Source organism: Pelobates fuscus, chromosome 10 (assembly GCF_036172605.1).
Source record: "Pelobates fuscus isolate aPelFus1 chromosome 10, aPelFus1.pri, whole genome shotgun sequence".
In the NCBI taxonomy this organism is placed as follows: Eukaryota; Metazoa; Chordata; class Amphibia; order Anura; family Pelobatidae; genus Pelobates; species Pelobates fuscus.
In genome coordinates, this window is record NC_086326.1 from 43,375,028 (window position 1) to 43,394,850 (window position 19,823).

Sequence of the window (19,823 nt, forward strand, 5' to 3'; positions counted from 1 at the left end):
AAGAACCATTTGTTGATAACTAAATTCTCCCATTTAAATATCTGTGTTTTTGTGTAAACCGCCTTTCTGCCCATGCGTCCTGCTCCTTTAAAGCTGAATATTTTGTATACCACATGTAAACATATTACGGGGGTTTATCTATGATCTTTTCATGTAGTATCAGGCTTCTATTTATTGAAATAACCATTCAGCAATATTACCTCTGTGTATTTCCCCTTTATATAACCTTTTAACTTGCTTCATATTTACTGTTTCATCTCCCGGCAAATCTCGTTTCATATGTACCCTTGAGCTATTGCTTAATTGGTCCACATTTTTTTTATCTCTGTATTCATTTATCTCAACAAGTGTCACTTGCATTCATTTCGCTAAACAGGTGTCACTTGCTAAACAGGCTTTCTTTTATGCAGAATAGTTTTTTTCATCTTACCCACTGTTTTAGTACTCTATGATCCTATTACACATGTGACCGATTCATGTTCGATATATTCCCATAGCCACACAGACATTTGAAACTATTTGTGTAAAGTATCCATTGTCAATACATTTCTTTTTGTGGTGTCCAGGAGCTCTGATTCTGAGGAAGCCTTTGAGACTCCAGAATCGACTACTCCAGTGAAATCTGCCCCTCCGGTCTCCATCCCTCCCCTTCCTGAGGTTCTCGAACAACAGCCGCAGCAACGAGAAGAGGAGGACATTCCATCACCCCCTCTCCCACCCGAAAATCCAGGTAAGACCCTTTAAAAATTATAGAAATAGTCTCTGCAGAAATGCCCGATATCATGAATATTCAGCTGCCACAGGGAATTCTAACCTTTGGGTCACAATAGCTGAAATAGTTTTCCATTTTGGTAAACTTTGCAATTTTAAAAAATTGGCAATTTAGTGAACAAGCCCTGACCATTGATAGAGACTTTGTATTCATTCATCTGTTGTATGAAGTTTTGTTTTCTGACAGACATTATTTTTTATTTTTTCTCTATGTCTCTGCTCTGTTTGATACAGGGCTGGTGCAAGGATTTTGGTGTACACAAGCAAAGGTGCATTTTGCACCCCCCTGCCCCATACATTTTTTTTTGTTGCAATTTCTGTTCTAGAGATGTAACCGAAAACACAAGATTGCTATCTGTTTCATCTATAATTCGAAAGGATGCAGATTTCCACAAGCATACAAAAACGTGACCTAATCTGATTTTATATAGAATAGGGAACTGTTCATTCAGACATTTAACTCCCATATCCCGCACCGCGTTAGTCTCTCCACAGCCGCCATTTTTCCCCTGGCAGAGATCAAATGTAATAATGATCTCAGATGTTCCAGCCACATTCAATGTACAGAGACCTCTTTCAGTCAAAGTAGAGGGTCCATATCTGCCCACTGTAGGTAGTCAAACAGTTTTGGAATAGTTTAACTTACAATATGTGAGCATCAGGGCATTCCTAGTGCCATAACCAAAATAAACACTCAGCCAATCCAAGCCCTTCTTAGCAAACAATGGTCCTGCAAGGGCAGAGGACAGAGGCATAATTAAGTGCATACATGTTTTCATTGTGGGTATATGTACTAAACAGTACTTTTTATTTGGGGGTGGGGGGGGGGGGGGGGAGGGGTTGAGCAGTTGAATGTTCATTTAAAATAAATTACAGACACCTTTACTGCATCTTTAACAGTGGAATGTATAGTTGGGTATATCAAAAATAAACATTAAATACCATGCTAACCCCTGAGAAGATGGCAGGCAGAATGACAAAGGATTAGAGGGATAAGGGTTTAGGTTGACGGACTGACACAGAGTAGGGACAGAGTGACACAGGGCTAGTGGGACGGGAGATTAGGGGTACAGAGTGACAGGGCTAGGGGGTCAGGGGATTAAGGTTATAGAGTTACACAACAAAGCTAGAGAAATATGGAATTAGGTGTAGTGGACCAGTGCTAGGGGAATCAGTGTCTTATGGCTTGTAAGATACAGTGACAAAAAGCCAGAGGGACAAAAGATAAGGGGATAGAGTTGCATGGGATTAGGTGGTGTAGCCGGCTGGCCTGGTCTTGGGTCATAAACCACAGAAACGGTTATTTCTTCCAATATGAGGGAAGCTTTATTTAGCAAGCTGGCCTTACTTCAGCCACAACAAAACATTGAACAAAAATAAAATCCCACCCCACACTGGAGACTAACTAACATAGAGTACTCCTTCTATGCTACTTAGCAGATAAGCAGACCCCAGTAGTTTAACAAATAATAAAAAAAAAGAAATGCTTGCAAAATACCTTTTCTTGCTATACTGGTTTAGAAGTCTCTTTGACGCTCAGGATCACAGTCTCTCTGTCTCCACCCCAGCTCGTCACAGGAGAAACTGATTCCCCTCTGCATAGGGTTTATGTAGCTCCACAATTAGTGTTCAAAAGCAGGCTGATGTTTAACCACCTCCAGTCAGGGAACACTGAAAGTGCCATTCTGGGGCTAATATAGCAGTGTTCCCTCACACTGCCACATTGGACAGCCAACTAGGGCTAGGAAGACAGGGGATTAGGGCGACCAAGTGAAACCGGGATTGTGAGACACGGTAACAAAGGGCAAGAGGGCTGGTGAACAGAGGGACAAAAGGCTAGGGGGCTGGGGATTAGGGGATAGAGTAAAACAGGGTTAGGGGGACAGGGAATCAGGACAACAAAGTGAAATAGGGCTTGTGGGACACATTGATAAATGGCAAGAAGGACAGGGGAGTTGAGGGACAATAGGCTAAGGAGATAAGGGATTAGGGGGATCAGAGTGACAATAGGCTGACAGTGACACATGTCTGTGGGACAGGGGGTTGGAGTCTCTAACCACCATTTACTATTTTGCCTTAACACCAGGTCTGTCTGTCCCTCTGTTGCCCTGATAGACACAGGGGAAAGGGGGTTAGATTGAATTTTTATCTTATACCCTTTGTTGCTGGTTCTGCTAGGTGACTGAGGAGGCTCTGTAGGGCATTGGGGAGGCTGTCCACCTGGATGTCCATCTCCATATTTGTAGGGCTGTCCCCAGTACCTGGGGAATATAGGCACATAGAGAAGGGCAGCAGAAGTCTGCTCTACAGTCTTTGTATAAATTAGGCAGCCGACTCACCTGCCATGCTTAAACTCGCTAGGGAGTCTTAGTAGGAGAAGGGAAAGGATGGCAGACGTCTTGCCCTCTATGTTCCTTTAGAGTGGCTGCAGACTCTACTGCCATGCTGGAGGAGTTAGTACTAATGGGGAGAATGCAGGAAGGGCGGTATAGGATGCACCCTCCTGACATCATCCGAAGAGGTCAGCCATCTCGATTTGTTGAGTGAGTGGAGCAGGGAAAGCGAGATGAGGCTGCAGGCACTTTAAAAATTCAAGTCTGATTTTTGCTCCCCCCCTGCTCCGGCACAGGCCGCCTTATCGAAGCCCCGGCCATGGTCTGATAAATGCCCTCAATATACTTGTGTGTTTGAAGGCTATACAATGTTGTTTTAGTAGGTTGTGTTTTTTTAAACATTTTGCCCCTCTCCTGCTCACCTTTCGACAGGAAGCAATATAATCCCTGGTGGTCCGGTTGAGGCCCTTTCCCATTGGTAGGGTGGGGAGCATTCCCTGGTAGTCTGGTGGGGGAGCCAAACTATGATGAAACATTAGTATTGAATGCTCTTTTAGTTTTAAAAACAGTGTGTTATTTTTATTCACAACAAATTAAAATACTAACTGTTGCTATCAATCTATATATCTATCCATCAATACAAATGCACACATTCAAATGAGGATTAACTTTATATATGTATATTTTTCCTGTGTTTAGATTTGCTGTCCTGCTTGGAGGATATATTGGTTGCCGAGACATCAGAGGTTGACAAAAGTGAGGAACCTGCTTTCCGGCCACCTTCTCGCTCCTTTTCAGTTGTTTTTGATGAAGACAAGCCCATAGCTAGCAGTGGCACCTACAACTTGGACAGCTTGGCCAACTCTGAACCAACGAATGACATTTCTAACTTTTCAGAAGCTCCTGCCAGAGCCCGTCGCAAATCTACAGACTCTGTGCCTGTGGCCCGAAACACCTTGTCTCGTTCCCTGAGTTTACAGGCTTCAGACTTCCAGATTGACGACCCTATCTGCAGCCAAGGGGGCTCAGACAGCGCCTGCAGTACTCTTCGAAGGACAAAGAAACCCCGGCCAACATCATTGAAAAAGAAGCCAATAAAGAAAGAACCCGAAGCTGTTGGCACCAAGGAAGCAAAGCAAGAATTGACAGGAGAGTCACAGGAAACAGAAGTGGAGAAGACATCACAGGTGGTCCCAGGGGATGATCCTCCCCTGCCTCAGGCAGAATCAGACTTGCCATCAACTGGGGAACAAACCTTGATTTTACCATCCTCACAGACTTCCTCTCTGGACGTCCAGGAGGTCAGTGCTGGAACTGTTCCTTTCGGTGACTCTTGTCCTTCACAAGAAACTGGAAAATCCTCCCCGGTGCTAGTTTGTCACCAGGAACCTGAAGTGACTACTGGTGACATTGAAGTACCAGATACCACAGGGGTGATTGGACAATCTGTGAGGCTGGAGTTCGATTATTCAGAAGAGGCACGTGAGGGGCAGCCTCCCATCAGGAAGGGAAAGAAACCCTCAGGCAAAATGCCACTGCGGAAACCTAAGCCCAAAAAACCTGTAGAAAAGACAGATCCTCCACCTGGATCTCCTAGCCACATCACTGTCGATCCCGTTGACATTCCCATCGGCAAGGGCTCCTACACATACAACATGGATAAATGGGATGACCCCAACTTTAATCCATTCTCTTCTAGTGGAAAAATGCTAGACTCTCTTTCAGCCACTCAGGAGTCTCCAGAACAATTTAAAACTGTACCTAGATCGGAATCTCCTGCAAAATTGCCCGCTTCATTTGAGATACCAACAAACGTCACTGAACAGAACAACGTAGAAATCAATAAGCCAGCTAAGAAGAAAAAGACACCTCTGAAGACGTAAGTGATGTTTGTGTCTTTCCAGTCGTGAAACATACGATAAATATGGTAGAACCTTAATACATACAGTAGGTGGAGCACACATCTGTAGGTTCTAAAAGAGAAAACAAAGCATCATAGTGTAAAATGTAAAAATAAGATGCAATACTACTCACAAGCCTAGAGCCAATATGACATATGGCTCTTATGTGCAGCGTGGTGGGACTCTTAATAGGATGTCCCCATCCTTCTTGGTATTCCTCCTTGAATGGTAGGCAGGCAGCAGTAGGAAATAGCCTATTGTATGTATTATTTGTATTTCTATGTAAGTGGTAGAAGGGGTTTCCACTTAGGTGGTCTGTAGCTGTTTAGCTACCACACACTTTTTTTCTCACTGTACATCTATTATTTTGTCACTTTACATGGTAGAACCTTAGATTATATTCGTGAGCAAACATCAATATGACCTGTCTAGTCTGCTGGTATCTTCTGACTTGGTGAACAATATTTCTGTAAAATCAAAGAATGATGCAAAGACAGCTATTTTCAGTTAGCAATATAAAAATTTACCATATAACTCATACAATTTGTTAGTTATAAAGAGGAAAATATAAAATAATACAACATGAATTAATACACTACAAAAAAATTAAAATAGAGAAAGGACGGTGAGCAACCGGGAGGCACAGACACTCCAAAGTTAGTCATTTAAAAGAACCCTAAAATGTTAGGAATACAAACAGTCTTCTTCTGCATTGATTACCTATCCTCCTCTGTAGACATCACGGAGGAGGCATGGTCTCCTCTGCAATGGTTCAATAGCATAGCACTGAGGACAGGCACTAGAGTTGGATTTAACCTTGCAATGGAAACATTGCAGTTTCTAAAGGACAGGACCACTGCACCAGGCTCACTTCATTGTGTGGTCCTTTGAGAGTATGTCATCTGCTTCAGGGCTTAACATTTAAGATATTAAGCTACTTGCCTGTAAGCTGTAGCATACTTAGCCAGATGTACATTTCTACTAGTCATGGCTAAATTCTCACTTGAGAGTGGAGGTTTGGGGCCCTACCTTGTCTTTTAATAACAAGAACACATGGACAAAGAATATTTTGAAATGGTAACACAGTCTAATATGTTGGTTTATAAAGTGCAAAAATATCACATTGTATCCCAAATTATAGAAACTTGACTGAAAATACTTAACAATATAAACAATATACAATACATAAAGCATTTCGATTCATTTTACACATTTAAAGAAACACTGTAGTGTCAGATACAAATGTGTATTCCTGACACAATAGTTGTAATAAAATTGTTTAGTCCCCCCCAACCCCATCTCCTGCATTTAAAAAGTGAGTTTACTTAATTGTATTCCAGTGCCGCGTTGGTCTTGTCACGACTGTTTTCGCCTCCTTGGCTGAGATCATCAAACTTGATAGGTGGGTGGCAGGTGATAGGCCCGAGAGTGTCACCTGATTTTTTTCATCCTATCACTAGCATTCCATTGAGAAAACTAGTACGTACAGCAGCTTGCCAAACGACTTCTAGTGGTGGGACACTTGTTAAAGTGGCACAGTCACCTAAGTGACCTTACTATATACAGATATATATATATATACATAAAAAAATCTCTATATAAAAAAAAAAATTACTTTGTTTATAACCCACTTTTCATATTCTAGGTTGTGTTTAGTTTAGTGCAGGGATTTATACCTACAAGCCCCCTTCACACTGTCCTCTGGCCTTCGATAAATCTTTTATCAAAGATCTCTAAATGAAGGAAAGAGACTGTGCGATACTGAGGGTTATTGGATTGACCTCGATAGTGCTTTCAATCTTGATTAAAGTCAATTGATTATTACAGTTTTCAAAAAGAAAAACAATATAATATTAATAACAAAGTATTTAACCAGGAAAGGTACATTCAGATTATTCTGGTTTTCAAGTACGTCCTGGGGTAAAACAATATGCATAGAAGCAATGAAAAGAAGAGGTATGTTAAATGTTTTTCTGTAGTGTGTTCTGATAAGTCAGTAATACATATCTGAATAAAAATTTACAATGTAATTGCGGGCAAAAAGGAAATATAGAGAGGGAAATAATGGAATAACTGTAGGAGAAAGAGGGGGAGGCAATGAGAGAGGAAAGTAAAATGATATGGGGGAGGAAAAATAGAAAAACTTGTTAATACTTGTAATGTGTTTGTTGGTGCATAACGTTTGTGTAAACACAATGTGTGCGTCACAAGTCAGGTACACAGCCCTCTGTCTGTCTGTCTCTGTGTCTGTAGGATGGTAGAAGATGTCGTGTCTGTCTGTTCTCTCTTGTAAGTAACATCACCCCAAGCAGTCTGTGTCTCTTGTCTCGCATGTATTGTTTGTCTTGTTGTTGCATGTTCAGTGACGTCCGTACATTGTAACCTCTTAGTAATATATCGTCAAGTTTTGAATTGATGGTCTTCATGGATAATTGAATTAAAGGGACTCTCTGAGCACCAATACAAATGTAAGGTTTTGGCCTCATTAGTATGCTGTATATTTTGCATGCTATACATTTTTATAACTGTACCAAAAAAAGTTTAGCAGAATTCTGCCCCATAAGCCTATCTCTCTAGCCCCACCCCCCTCACTCCAGGAAAAGACTTCCTTATGGTGCAGCATTCTGTAAAAAATAAAACAAAAAAAACATGTATTTTTTTGCTATGAAAAACCTATAGAATTGAGCTGCAAAAATACAGCATATTAATTTGGCCAAACTATCAAATGCATTAATGTTGTATTGACTCACAGAGTGCCCCTTTAACCCCTTAAGGACACATGGCATGTGTGGCATGTCATGATTCCCTTTTATTCCAGAAGTTTGGTCCTTAAGGGGTTAAACATTCCTATTTTGAATATATGAGGGAAGTGGGAGTAATGGCCTCATATTTATAATGCAATGTTTCCAATTATTAGACTATGTTTTGGGAGGAAGCTGAATTCTGATTGTTTTTTTTGGGGGAAAGGTGCGTATGAGCGCCACTACCAGAAATGCTGGAATGTTTGTGTTTATGCACTAAGCATTAAAATGTAGTGGACAGTAAACCAGATTGCCAAATTTAGTCTAAAATAGTTAAGCTGTGACTGTAACAGAGTTGGACGTTTTTTTCAGACGGACATCTGCGCCTGAATTTTGCTGATCAGTTTTTAGTTCACTCCAATTTAGCGTTTATCGAGTGAACTCTTACAGTTTTGCTATGTAACCATAGCTATCAACCAAACTCATGCTAAATCTGGTTAGGGCTCTAGTGATTATGGTGCCAGGAGTAAAACGGTGAATAATTCATTAAAAGATCTTCGACCACCTGCCACATTTCTAGTAGAACCAAAAAGTGTTTTAGATTTTCTTGTTAACGCAGAGACTGTTAGTATGTTAGTATGTACTATGAAAGCTGTACCATTTCACTTACACAGCAATGAAATACACAAAAAAGGAGTAGACTTTCCTAATGGTATAAACTGTTACAGTGTGTAAACAGATTGTGTGTTCTTTATCTTACAAGTTTACATCTGTCCAGCATATTGCATTAGGAAGGAGACAACTTGCATTTTTTTTCTGGCTTAGAATGTCACACATTGAACAACTCCGGAGAAAAGCAGGCTTTAATGTATGATTTATTAGAAGAATAACAGACAGTCTCACACATGTCTGCTGGTTCTTTTAGCTATAGGCTGTTTTTAATACATAGTATTTTTAGCATAGGTGTGGGAGAGGATCTAAATGGACCAATGACTAGCTATATAGGGACCATTGTGCCCTCAAGGGCTTGTCATCACAGCACCAACCTGGTCTGTATTTACATTATTCATCCAGGGATTACTATAACAAATCAATCAATCAATCAATCAAAAAAGACAGCCCTTAATAAGATCATATAAGCATGTGTGGCCTGCTAAACAATTTAGTAAAGTGCTCCTTCCTTACATTAGATATATCACTTACCAGCTGTTAGCATTATAAGATGGATTTCGATAGATTATAGATTTCTTTCCCCCCAATCAGTCTAAATTCTTTACTATTGTTTAGTAGTAAAACTCAAGTGCTGTTTTACTGATATAATTAATGTCTTGTTTGGCACCTGGAGAACACTCTTATGTCCCGGTTAGCCCATAAACTCATGGCTATGTTTGGGCTTCATGTTCTGGTTTCCCCTGTGCGGGTATTTTGGCAATTATCCCTTAGACCTGGATGATATTATAAAGGCAATCTTATTCATACAGCCCATACATGTTAATTTTTTTTTTCTCAAAATTTAGGCAAAAATACCTACTCCAGAAATATTCTCCAGCTTGGCTATTTTAACCTCAGTTTTGCCATTCATGTTTAATTTCTCTGTAATTCTGAGTCTAGGGAATACATTCTGGTTTTCCATATGGCATCACCTGCTGTCTAAATACAGGTCAGAAATGATCTACAGTAGGAGGCTGTGGGTTCTCTGACTGATTCTGTATCACTGTACAATCATGTGTACAAAGCACTAGAAGGCTTGTATGTCATATTGCACAAAAGGATTATATAACCATATTAAGTAAGAAAAGCAATCATATGGCTTGTTCCCACACTGAGCTGTGTTACATGCCTTCGGCGTTCACCACAATGTTTTGCAAAGACTTTCTTGTGGTTTGTTCTCTAAACTTTAATTTGTGGTGAATTACGGTAACTGAATTGCTAAATTTTGTGCAATATTGCAGAGTTTGAAAAATACCCCGGTAAATGAGCTGATTTGTTTCTTTTCTGTATTAATTGTTGCGAGTTTCGTGGATGCTCACCACATTTCACTATATATAGCGAGTTAAACCCTATATTTTTTTCTGGTTAACAAGGCATTAACTGTGATTATCTTTTGTTTCAGTGATACTTTTAGGGTAAAGAAATCACCTAAACGTTCCCCAGTTACCGAAAATGGCTCCGAGGTTTGTATAACAAGGTTTATTCATTCTCTGTATAATTACAGTTTGGGAAATATTTACACGTTGAGCAACACATGCATTTTGACTTCAATTTAACTATAGTTCATAATGTAGAACAGAGGGACTGGTCTATGTCATTATCTGATTTGTATGTGTTTATCGATTTCCTTTCAAGGTGGTGTGGGTATGTTTTTATGATGTCTGTCTGTGTGATCCAGTTATGTTTGTACTTTCTCTCTTTCTCTCTCTCTCTCTCTCTCTTCTAACCCCCCTCTCTCACCCTCTGCCTCTACCTCTCAGTTCCTCTCTCACTTTCTTCCCCTCTACTATCTTTTACGCTGTTATTCCTATAGAATGTAAGCTCGATCGAGCAGGGTCCTCTTCAACCTATTGTTCCTGTAAGTTTATTTGTAATTGTCCTATAGTTAAATCCCTTCTCATAATATTGTAAAGCGCTATGGAATCTGTTGGCGCTATATAAATTGCAATAATAATAATAATAATTCCTGTCCTTAGAAACCAGTTTGAAAAGAAAATTACAATTTTAAATGGAAAACTTTGCCACAACAACATGCAGTCGTGGTTATGGTGCCAGGTGTTCCCCACAATGTAACTAGTCAAAGTGATTTAATTTCGTACGTGGGGTTTAGGGTGTTAGCTGATCACTTTCAGCCAATGAGCTGAGCCCTGCACTGCAGAGCTGAGAGCTTCCGGCCCTTATTAAGGCAGGTAGCAGCTTCTGGCGGAAGCCTGTTAAGAAGGCGAACCGCTAGCAAGCAATTTGACTGCTTACACTGGATAAACACTCTTGACACTATAACTAATACAACGGCTGTAGTGGTTATAGTGTTTGGAGTGTTCTTTTAATCCTAATATTTCCAGTACAGCTGTTTTAGCTGCTTTGCTATTTGGGGCTTCGTCTAGTAATTTTGTTTTCAGTTCGTCACAATTCACTGTTTAGTGATTAAAACCAGAGACTCTGCAATACCATGCTTTGTTTCTCCTGTTTCATGTCGTTATTTCTGAATAACTCTTACCCACTTGTCCGCTTTCATTTAACCTGTTATATCTCTCTTACTTCCAGCTGTCTTTTTCTCTTGTGATATTGTGTGTATCTTTGGTATGAACATAAACAGATAGATTTTATGTTTGTCTTATCTGCTGTGTGGTTATAACTAAAGTGATGAATCCTATGATTCCATTAATAGAATTCCTTAAAGGGTGGAATGTGTTTGCACTTGTGTGTATGTTCATCAGCACCAGATAATACATATCTTAAAATGATTCATGGTCCACTCCATTCCAGGAGCTCACAGTACTTTCCAACCCAGAAACACCTCCTGTCATCACATCCGAAGAACATGCTACTGACGAAGAGAAGCTGGCCTCCTCGGTCAGCAGTCAGAAATGGACCTGCATGGCAGTTGATCTAGCACCAGAGAAGCAAGACTATCCCCAGCCCTCCGACCTAACCAGCTTTGTAAACGAGAATCAGTTCCATACGTGTTCTGACGGTAAGTGTGCACAGTCCTCTGTCTGGATTACTAAGGCATCGGCAGAAACCTGCCAAAGGAATAGGAGGAAGTTACAGATGACTTACCGATCCTTAGAGTGATCGATCTTAACGCTCATAGAGAAACAAGAAGTAACAGAACTTAACTAAGAATACAAGGATAGTAATGATGAAGGACTAAATGGTCCAAAATAACAAATAGGGAAAACCAAGGTCAAGAACTGCCTTGAACTGGCACACAGATAGCTGTCATGATTAACTAAACTCAGTGTTAGGAGCAAAGCTGGATCAGCTAACAAAAGAAATGGTAAAAGTAAACTCGCAGTCAGGACTAGCCGGGTCAGGTAAACCTAGGTCATAATACAGAAACTCACTGTCAGATCTAGCCAGGTCATATACACAGAATCATGAACAGTCAGGGACGCACTTACATGCTATGAAAGCACAAAGGGGCACTGGGCTAATGATGACAATAGTTTGTATCAGCCCAGGCCCTTGCATCAATCTTGCGCATGCACATTGCGTCAATAGAGACACAGAGAATAACCAATGAAAGGTCGCAGCTCGCATTATTTTAGCTGAGTTTGGACCTGGAATGACATAACCGCGACCTACTAACAAGTCTGCTGCATCTAACGAGCTTGGATCAGTATTGCATTGATCTGGCTGCTGGAGTTTGATCTAAAGAGTAGCAGGTTGGAAACTGGACTGCAGTTTATTCTATTTATTTTACTTAAATAGATATAATAGTGAAAGTATTGCTATAGCATGCGTGTTGGGAATGTTAATTGTTTTACACGTGTGTGAAATAGAAATCCTATACACCCACTGTCATGTGAGTGAGTTCCTGCTTTCCTGTTTTGCCTATTTATTGCTCGTTTAATTTTATTATCTATATATAATGTATTAAAAACAATTGGATCTGCTCTAGCTGGTACTCTCTTTTAATGCCAGTAATTGAATCTGTACAGGGAGTGCAGAATTATTAGGCAAATGAGTATTTTGACCACATCATCCTCTTTATGCATGTTGTCTTACTCCAAGCTTTATAGGCTCAAAAGCCTACTACCAATTAAGCATATTAGGTGATGTGCATCTCTATAATGAGAAGGGGTGTGGTCTAATTACATCAACACCCTATATCAGGTGTGCATAATTATTAGGCAACTTCCTTTCCTTTGGCAAAATGGGTCAAAAGAAGGACTTGACAGGCTCAGAAAAGTCAAAAATAGTGAGATATCTTGCAGAGGGATGCAGCACTCTTAAAATTGCAAAGCTTCTGAAGCGTGATCATCGAACAATCAAGCGTTTCATTCAAAATAGTCAACAGGGTCGCAAGAAGCGCGTGGAGAAACCAAGGCGCAAAATAACTGCCCATGAACTGAGAAAAGTCAAGCGTGCAGCTGCCAAGATGCCACTTGCCACCAGTTTGGCCATATTTCAGAGCTGCAACATCACTGGAGTGCCCAAAAGCACAAGGTGTGCAATACTCAGAGACATGGCCAAGGTAAGAAAGGCTGAAAGACGACCACCACTGAACAAGACACACAAGCTGAAACGTCAAGACTGGGCCAAGAAATAACTCAAGACTGATTTTTCTAAGGTTTTATGTACTGATGAAATGAGAGTGAGTCTTGATGGGCCAGATGGATGGATTGGTAAAGGGCAGAGAGCTCCAGTCCGACTCAGACGCCAGCAAGGTGGAGGTGGAGTACTGGTTTGGGCTGGTATCATCAAAGATGAGCTTGTGGGGCCTTTTCGGGTTGAGGATGGAGTCAAGCTCAACTCCCAGTCCTACTGCCAGTTTCTGGAAGACACCTTCTTCAAGCAGTGGTACAGGAAGAAGTCTGCATCCTTCAAGAAAAACATGATTTTCATGCAGGACAATGCTCCATCACACACGTCCAAGTACTCCACAGCGTGGCTGGCAAGAAAGGGTATAAAAGAAGAAAATCTAATGACATGGCCTCCTTGTTCACCTGGTCTGAACCCCATTGAGAACCTGTGGTCCATCATCAAATGTGAGATTTACAAGGAGGGAAAACAGTACACCTCTCTGAACAGTGTCTGGGAGGCTGTGGTTGCTGCTGCACGCAATGTTGATGGTGAACAGATCAAAACACTGACAGAATCCATGGATGGCAGGCTTTTGAGTGTCCTTGCAAAGAAAGGTCATTGATCACTGATATTGGTCACTGATTTGTTTTTGTTATGTTTTTGAATGTCAGAAATGTATATTTGTGAATGTTGAGATGTTATATTGGTTTCACTGGTAAAATAAATAATTGAAATGGGTATATATTTGTTTTTTGTTAAGTTGCCTAATAATTATGCACAGTAATAGTCACCTGCACACACAGATATCCCCCTAAAATAGCTAAAACTAAAAACAAACTAAAAACTACTTCCAAAAATATTCAGCTTTGATATTAATGAGTTTTTTGGGTTCATTGAGAACATGGTTGTTGTTCAATAATAAAATTAATCCTCAAAAATACAACTTGCCTAATAATTCTGCACTCCCTGTATGTCAGTCACTGTTACCTATATCTAAATGAATGAAGCTGATCTATTTGTGAGCAAATTTAGCGAAATATCATAAGCCTAATGTCGTATGCTTTTTTTTTCCCAGACATTGAATACGGGAACTCATACAATATCGAATACATGGAAAAAACAGGAACCTGTTCTCCGGTAATAACAATCAGTCAAAATTTGTACTTGTTTATCCCCGAGTACCGTGCGGTGTAAATTATTATCCTGAAAACTTGGCGGCATTTTTCCGTATATGCCGCAATAAATGTGCTCTGTATGTTGAGCTTGACATTTTCATGCTTGTACCTTTAAAATCAGTTTACAGTACTGCTGCAGAATTTGTAAGGGAACAAAGTCTGATTAGGAAAAGTATTTTTTTTTTTCACATCCTGTAAACCTGTCTGAATAATTTATATACACAGTATTATTCTTGGCTTGTGAACTGAATGTTCATCATAAAAAAATAAAATATAATCAAGCAAACTAGTAATCTGTAAGATGGAGTATATGAGCAGGGTGTGTATTATGACAGCAGATGACCTGGCAACTCATGTTTACTCAATCCCTGCTTTTCTCATTTATATCCCAGCTCCGCGATGTGCCTCAGACACAATCCGTATACCTTATGTTTGAGGCAACCCAGGACAGCCCAGTGAAAACTCCAGCTAAATTCTCAGAGACATGCACCCCAGGAACAGAGTAAGTTTAAAACAAAGCAAAAAAAAGTTGTTAGTATAGGACTTGATTAAACTCCCCGGCTATTGTAATGACTCCAATAATGTTTTGTCAGCCTTGCATTCCTTAATCATGGGAGTTGTCGTTTGCAACACTGGAGGTCTGTATTTTGAGCACCCTATTGTTATGTGTCAGAACAACATACTGTTAGTATTTGCCTTGCAAATGATGAGCAGAATATTCAGATTCATAGCACTGATCATGTGACTAGGCTGGATCAGCTAATTAGTTTGTATGTCTTTGTTTTAGACCTTGCGTTACTTAACATATTGACTGTTATATCCTTGTGCAGTTCTAGCTTTGATGGAATGGAGTCTACATTGTGCTCTGGACAGCTTCCCTGCCCACGGACTCCCCCAATCTTGCAGGACTCAATGCGCCAACCCCTAGATCGGACCCGACAGAGGGAAGAGGAATCTAGCTCATTGGGAAGTGGGAAAATGGAACTGGTGAGGATCCACACTATTATTTGTTTGTCTGTATTTTATATTTTTATTTTTGGAGGGGGGGTTATTTTTTTTTTCTTCATTTTTGCTGAACAGAAAATTGTAGATATGAGTTATAATCAAACCCACTGTGATAAGCATTGCCTAAAATATTCTTCCTTTTAACTGAATAGTGGCATAGGATAGGACTCAAAGGGTTCAGATCAAGTGCTCATCTGTCAGAGTTCACTTTCTTATTTTGTGTAACTCCGCATTTGATCATGGATGTGTTTCAGGCACACAGTGGTGAAATCAAAGCAAGTTATTTGAACTAAATGATGCGTTAAGATCACTGGAAATAGAGCCCTGAATAATAAAATGAAAACATTAATTATAAGTATAAAAAGTACTAAATCTGATAAACTGATCATGGGCCTTTGCTGCTAGACCTGCTTTTTTCTGAACTTTAGAGCAGACCTTGCACCAAATCGCTGATACGACGTTCCCCTGAGCTAAATTGTTGGACCATGATCCAGTGGACTAGGCAAACATCAGTTTAATTTACTAGTGCTTAGCCCCATGAACAACTGATCTTCGTCAGGCTTTAGGGACGTTGCTCAATACTTCAAAAACATTTGATTGTAAATAACTTCATATGTCTAAACTTTGATGTTTCTGTCTACACATAAATTTGACATCTTCAGTCTGAGCCGGTGTGTGGCCCTTTTCTTCACCTGTTACGGGTATTTTAAAGTCCCAGGTGTCTGGTTTTACTTAGAAATGCCTTTTCCGATTACTTTAAAGTATGCTTGTTACTTTTGTATCACTGTATTTAGTCTAATTTTAAAGACAAAGCAAAACATAGGGCGGGTGGCACTTAATAACAGAGCACGCAAAAGTCTAATTACACAGTTTGCAGACAGTCATATATCCTTAGAAACTAATCTCCACCCAGGAGATGACTCATTGCTTGGGAACGCTACACTTCCAGCAGTATGGCACAGATAAACACTTTAACCTCCGCATGCTGTATAACAATACTGATAGATTGTTAAAGTAGAATTAAATACAATCTACCCCATCTGGCCATTTACGCACTCTTTATATTTACTCACATCTCTAGAGTTTGTTCTTAAACATGTTTGATGAATCTGAGTTGTTGTAGACACATATTTTGTGGCAATTAAAAGCCAATTGGCCTGTCTAGTCTGCCAATTTCCTATCTGTGAGCATAGACTCTATTCTGGATCGTGTTACCTACTGTATGTCAATCCCAGGTTTTCTTGAAATGTTCCATTCTTCGTCTCTACTCCCTCTGCTGGTAGGCAGTTTTATGCACCTGCAACTCTAAAAAAAAAAAACAAGAAAAAAAAAAAAAAACACTTTACCCATAACAAATTGACAGCAGCTTTTGGATGTCTTTTTATTTTAGATACCTGATCTCTAGAAAAATAGAAACCCTATGGAGACATTTCTATTTTTTTTTAATCACACAACTCCTGTTCTTTCCCTGATCCAATCTAGACAACGTACCAGCTTACAGTCTCTCTTGATATGTTATCATGAATTTTAGAAGCCATTTTTTTATTTTCTTTGTGCGAATGTTTCAACGCGGCAGTAAAGCGTACAATACAATTACTTATACTTCCTAGGTGTAACATTGGTATCAGTAGAAGGTACCCCATGTTTATTGCATTGATGAAGCCGAGATAAAATCACTGCTCTTAACATGCTCTTTGATTACCAGAAGTGGCTTGCCAGGCTTTATCATTGGCATTATTAACTCTTCCTTTGCCATATCTTTATTGTAAGCTTCAGTATCACAATGTCTGTTAGAACTATTTATTTGACTAGTTACAGCTTCTTCTATTTAACATATACTATACCCTACCCAGCCCTCCACACTTAGGGAAAAAGATCCTACGAGAAAAATAAAGGGATTAAAACGGAAATGTGTGCTGGTAAATATTGACAGTCTTTCGTATATTTAGTTCTGTACTAAATAGGCTTGTGAATAATCTCCGTGTCCATCTTCACACACCAGTACATAATGCTTTATTTAGCCTCTTCTAGTCAATACATTATCTCTTCAATTGCTCAGACAAGCACTGTGTTTCTTAACCCCTTACGGACACATGACATGTGTGACATGTCTTGATTCCCTTTTATTCCTGAAGTTTGGTTCTTAAGGGGTTAAAGGTTTACAAATCCTTTAAGCACAGAATGTTTTAATAATATTGTCATCTATGCCGAAAGGCAGCTGGATGGCAGCTTTGTTACCACCTCTCACAGTCTAGGCCAAGGTTTTAATTGCCATAAAGAATTTGCAAGTCATGTCGTTAAAAAAAAATGTTAACCCTTACTTTGCCATTGCTTTATTTAAGTATTATATAACGCAGTGGCTAATCTTTAGAATTTGTTGTGGTGGTTTTTTTTTGTTTGTTTTTTTGTGAACCTGTTACTCTGTGTGTGGCTACTCAGTAAGCCCATTTAGCTCATTTACAAGGTCATTGTGGTCACAGGGCTCCCCAGACGACGCATACGTGACAGCTGAGACTTTGCTGTCGCGGATTTCCCACCAAGCAGCGCTTTGCGATGAGCTCAGTTACCTGGAACCCGATTTAGCAGAGAAGAACCCCCAAGCATTTGCACAGAAATTACAGGTGTGTGTTTAAAAGGACAAACTATGGCTGCTAAATCCATTTCTTTCTCTTTTTTTGTGTTTTTTTGTGAGTTTTGTGGATCTGATTTTACTATAATTCCTATTTTTTTCATTCATTTTCACCAGACTCTGCATACATATGTTTTTTCTCCTCTTCTTAATTATGATTTATTTCAGAATTTAATATTTTCATATAACACTGGCTACTCCTTTGTCTTTTATGGCTTATCCTCTCGTGGAGCAGGAGGAGTTAGAGTTTGCAGCCATGCGAATAGAGGCATTGAAGTTAGCCAGACATATATCCCTGTCCTCCCAATGCTCTCTGCATACAGAGGTATCTGGGATGTGCGTGTTGTGTACCAAAATGCATCTATATTTTTGTTGTGTGTCCTTAGAACTTAGAAGCACAATGTATCTTCTCTCACCAGCACTGAAATACTTGTGCCCACATTTAATTCTGTACCCATTAAAATGCTAACCAGAACTCTTCAAATCAGAGAAGATCGTTTGTATTCATGGGTAAATTACAACCTATCGTATGATATTTATTGATACTTTGTTAAATCAGTCCTATACTTGTTTACAGCATATTTACCCCTATAAATTTGGTTTAAAAGGGCCTTGCATCTTAAATTAAACATGCAAGTATAAGCAGTCACAATCCTTCAGGCGCAAATGTATAAAAAGATTAACAGAACCATTAAAAGACGTAGTGAATTGAACACCAATAAAGACTTGATAAAAATCTGACAACATATACTTACCATTTCTCATTAATCAAATAAACTACAAAAAAGCACTGTAAAAATTAAATAATATAGAGAAATGGAGAACACGACAAATACACTTATATGTTATTCCCAAATTGTCCAATTTGAACATGCTTAAAGAAACATACACATATATTAATGTTGATTTGGAAAGGTTAACGACCTTGGCGCTATGAAAGAGGTCAAACGGGAACATCAGATCATCGCAATCCATTTTCTTGTCTTTGATCTTTATGAACTTAAAGCATTGTTCTCAAGTTCATGTAATTAACAATGACATGTAGCCAGATTCTTAAGTTGATAATGATTCCGAAGTTCAGCTGCAGAAAATGGTTAGAACATTTTTTTGTTGTGATCACATTACAAACACTCCTGCAATAAGACCCCCTTACAGTGGATTTTCTTTACTTAAGGGTAATCTATGTGGCAGCACAGATAATATACTTGTGATCTACTTTTTAAATAACTAGATCATATGCAGTAAAGGGACATATTTGCATTTAAATCAATAGTTACATTTACCTAGATACACAAAAATTAAAATGCATGCTTGTTTGATGTGTTGGTAATCCATTTTTTCCCCCTGGAATGTACTCCGCAATAAAGAATATCAAGAACACGTTATGGCGGTCTCAAACAACAACCACGGGCATGCAATGCGTTACGTAAACTAAATGAATCCTTTCTTTGTAGCAGGGAAATAATAGGGAACATTTACTAGCATGGACTGCTAATTAGTATGAGAACACATTTTACAACATTGTTTAAATCACAAACATATGTCAGTGTCAAATTAATGCGTTTCTGTGCGTGCGCAACAGCAACTGCGTTATGAGTTAGAGACCCCCACATGTTAATTTACACTTGATTTAACTGTGCGGTGTTTTTTTTTTTTTTTATTCTTTATTTTTCATTTGCAAGGTATAACAAGTCGGCTTGAAAAGCCATGATCGCTGTAACAAGCGTGATAAAACAGTCAGCATGTATCAATTACATGGCCTATGTTTAAACTGCAATTTTATAATTATTTATTGAATATCGTGCAGACCTATCTGTAGTGGAGATGTGTAGTTCGTGGTGTGTGGGCTAGGATCATGTTATAGTAGGTGTGCTCGGTGTGCCGCAGATGCCTACCGGCGCTGCCTTGTTGTGGTTGTTCAGCTTACTATGTGTCCAGTGCGGACGGTGATACGTGCTTGACATGGAGCTAGGAACTTGTGTCTCGTGACACTTTAGATGAATTAAAATGCCCTGTAACCCAGGGGG

The 19,823-nt window shown here is 39.5% G+C and overlaps 1 protein-coding gene across 5 annotated transcripts in view; it reads left to right on the forward strand.

Annotated features, from left to right (window-relative positions):
* The window catches only part of TACC2 (transforming acidic coiled-coil containing protein 2), a 113,675-nt gene that overhangs the window by 80,535 nt on the left and 13,317 nt on the right, over window positions 1-19,823 (forward strand). For 2 of the 5 annotated variants that reach the window (XM_063433626.1, XM_063433627.1), the window contains exons 7-15: window positions 567-730; window positions 3,804-4,983; window positions 9,860-9,920; window positions 11,224-11,431; window positions 14,063-14,124; window positions 14,555-14,664; window positions 14,993-15,149; window positions 17,648-17,788; window positions 18,032-18,121. In XM_063433626.1, coding sequence (XP_063289696.1) covers window positions 567-730; window positions 3,804-4,983; window positions 9,860-9,920; window positions 11,224-11,431; window positions 14,063-14,124; window positions 14,555-14,664; window positions 14,993-15,149; window positions 17,648-17,788; window positions 18,032-18,121 — 2,173 coding nt within the window. The remainder of the gene's footprint in view (window positions 1-566; window positions 731-3,803; window positions 4,984-9,859; window positions 9,921-11,223; window positions 11,432-14,062; window positions 14,125-14,554; window positions 14,665-14,992; window positions 15,150-17,647; window positions 17,789-18,031; window positions 18,122-19,823) is intronic. The other 3 variants (XM_063433628.1, XM_063433629.1, XM_063433630.1) reach the window with 3 other exon arrangements.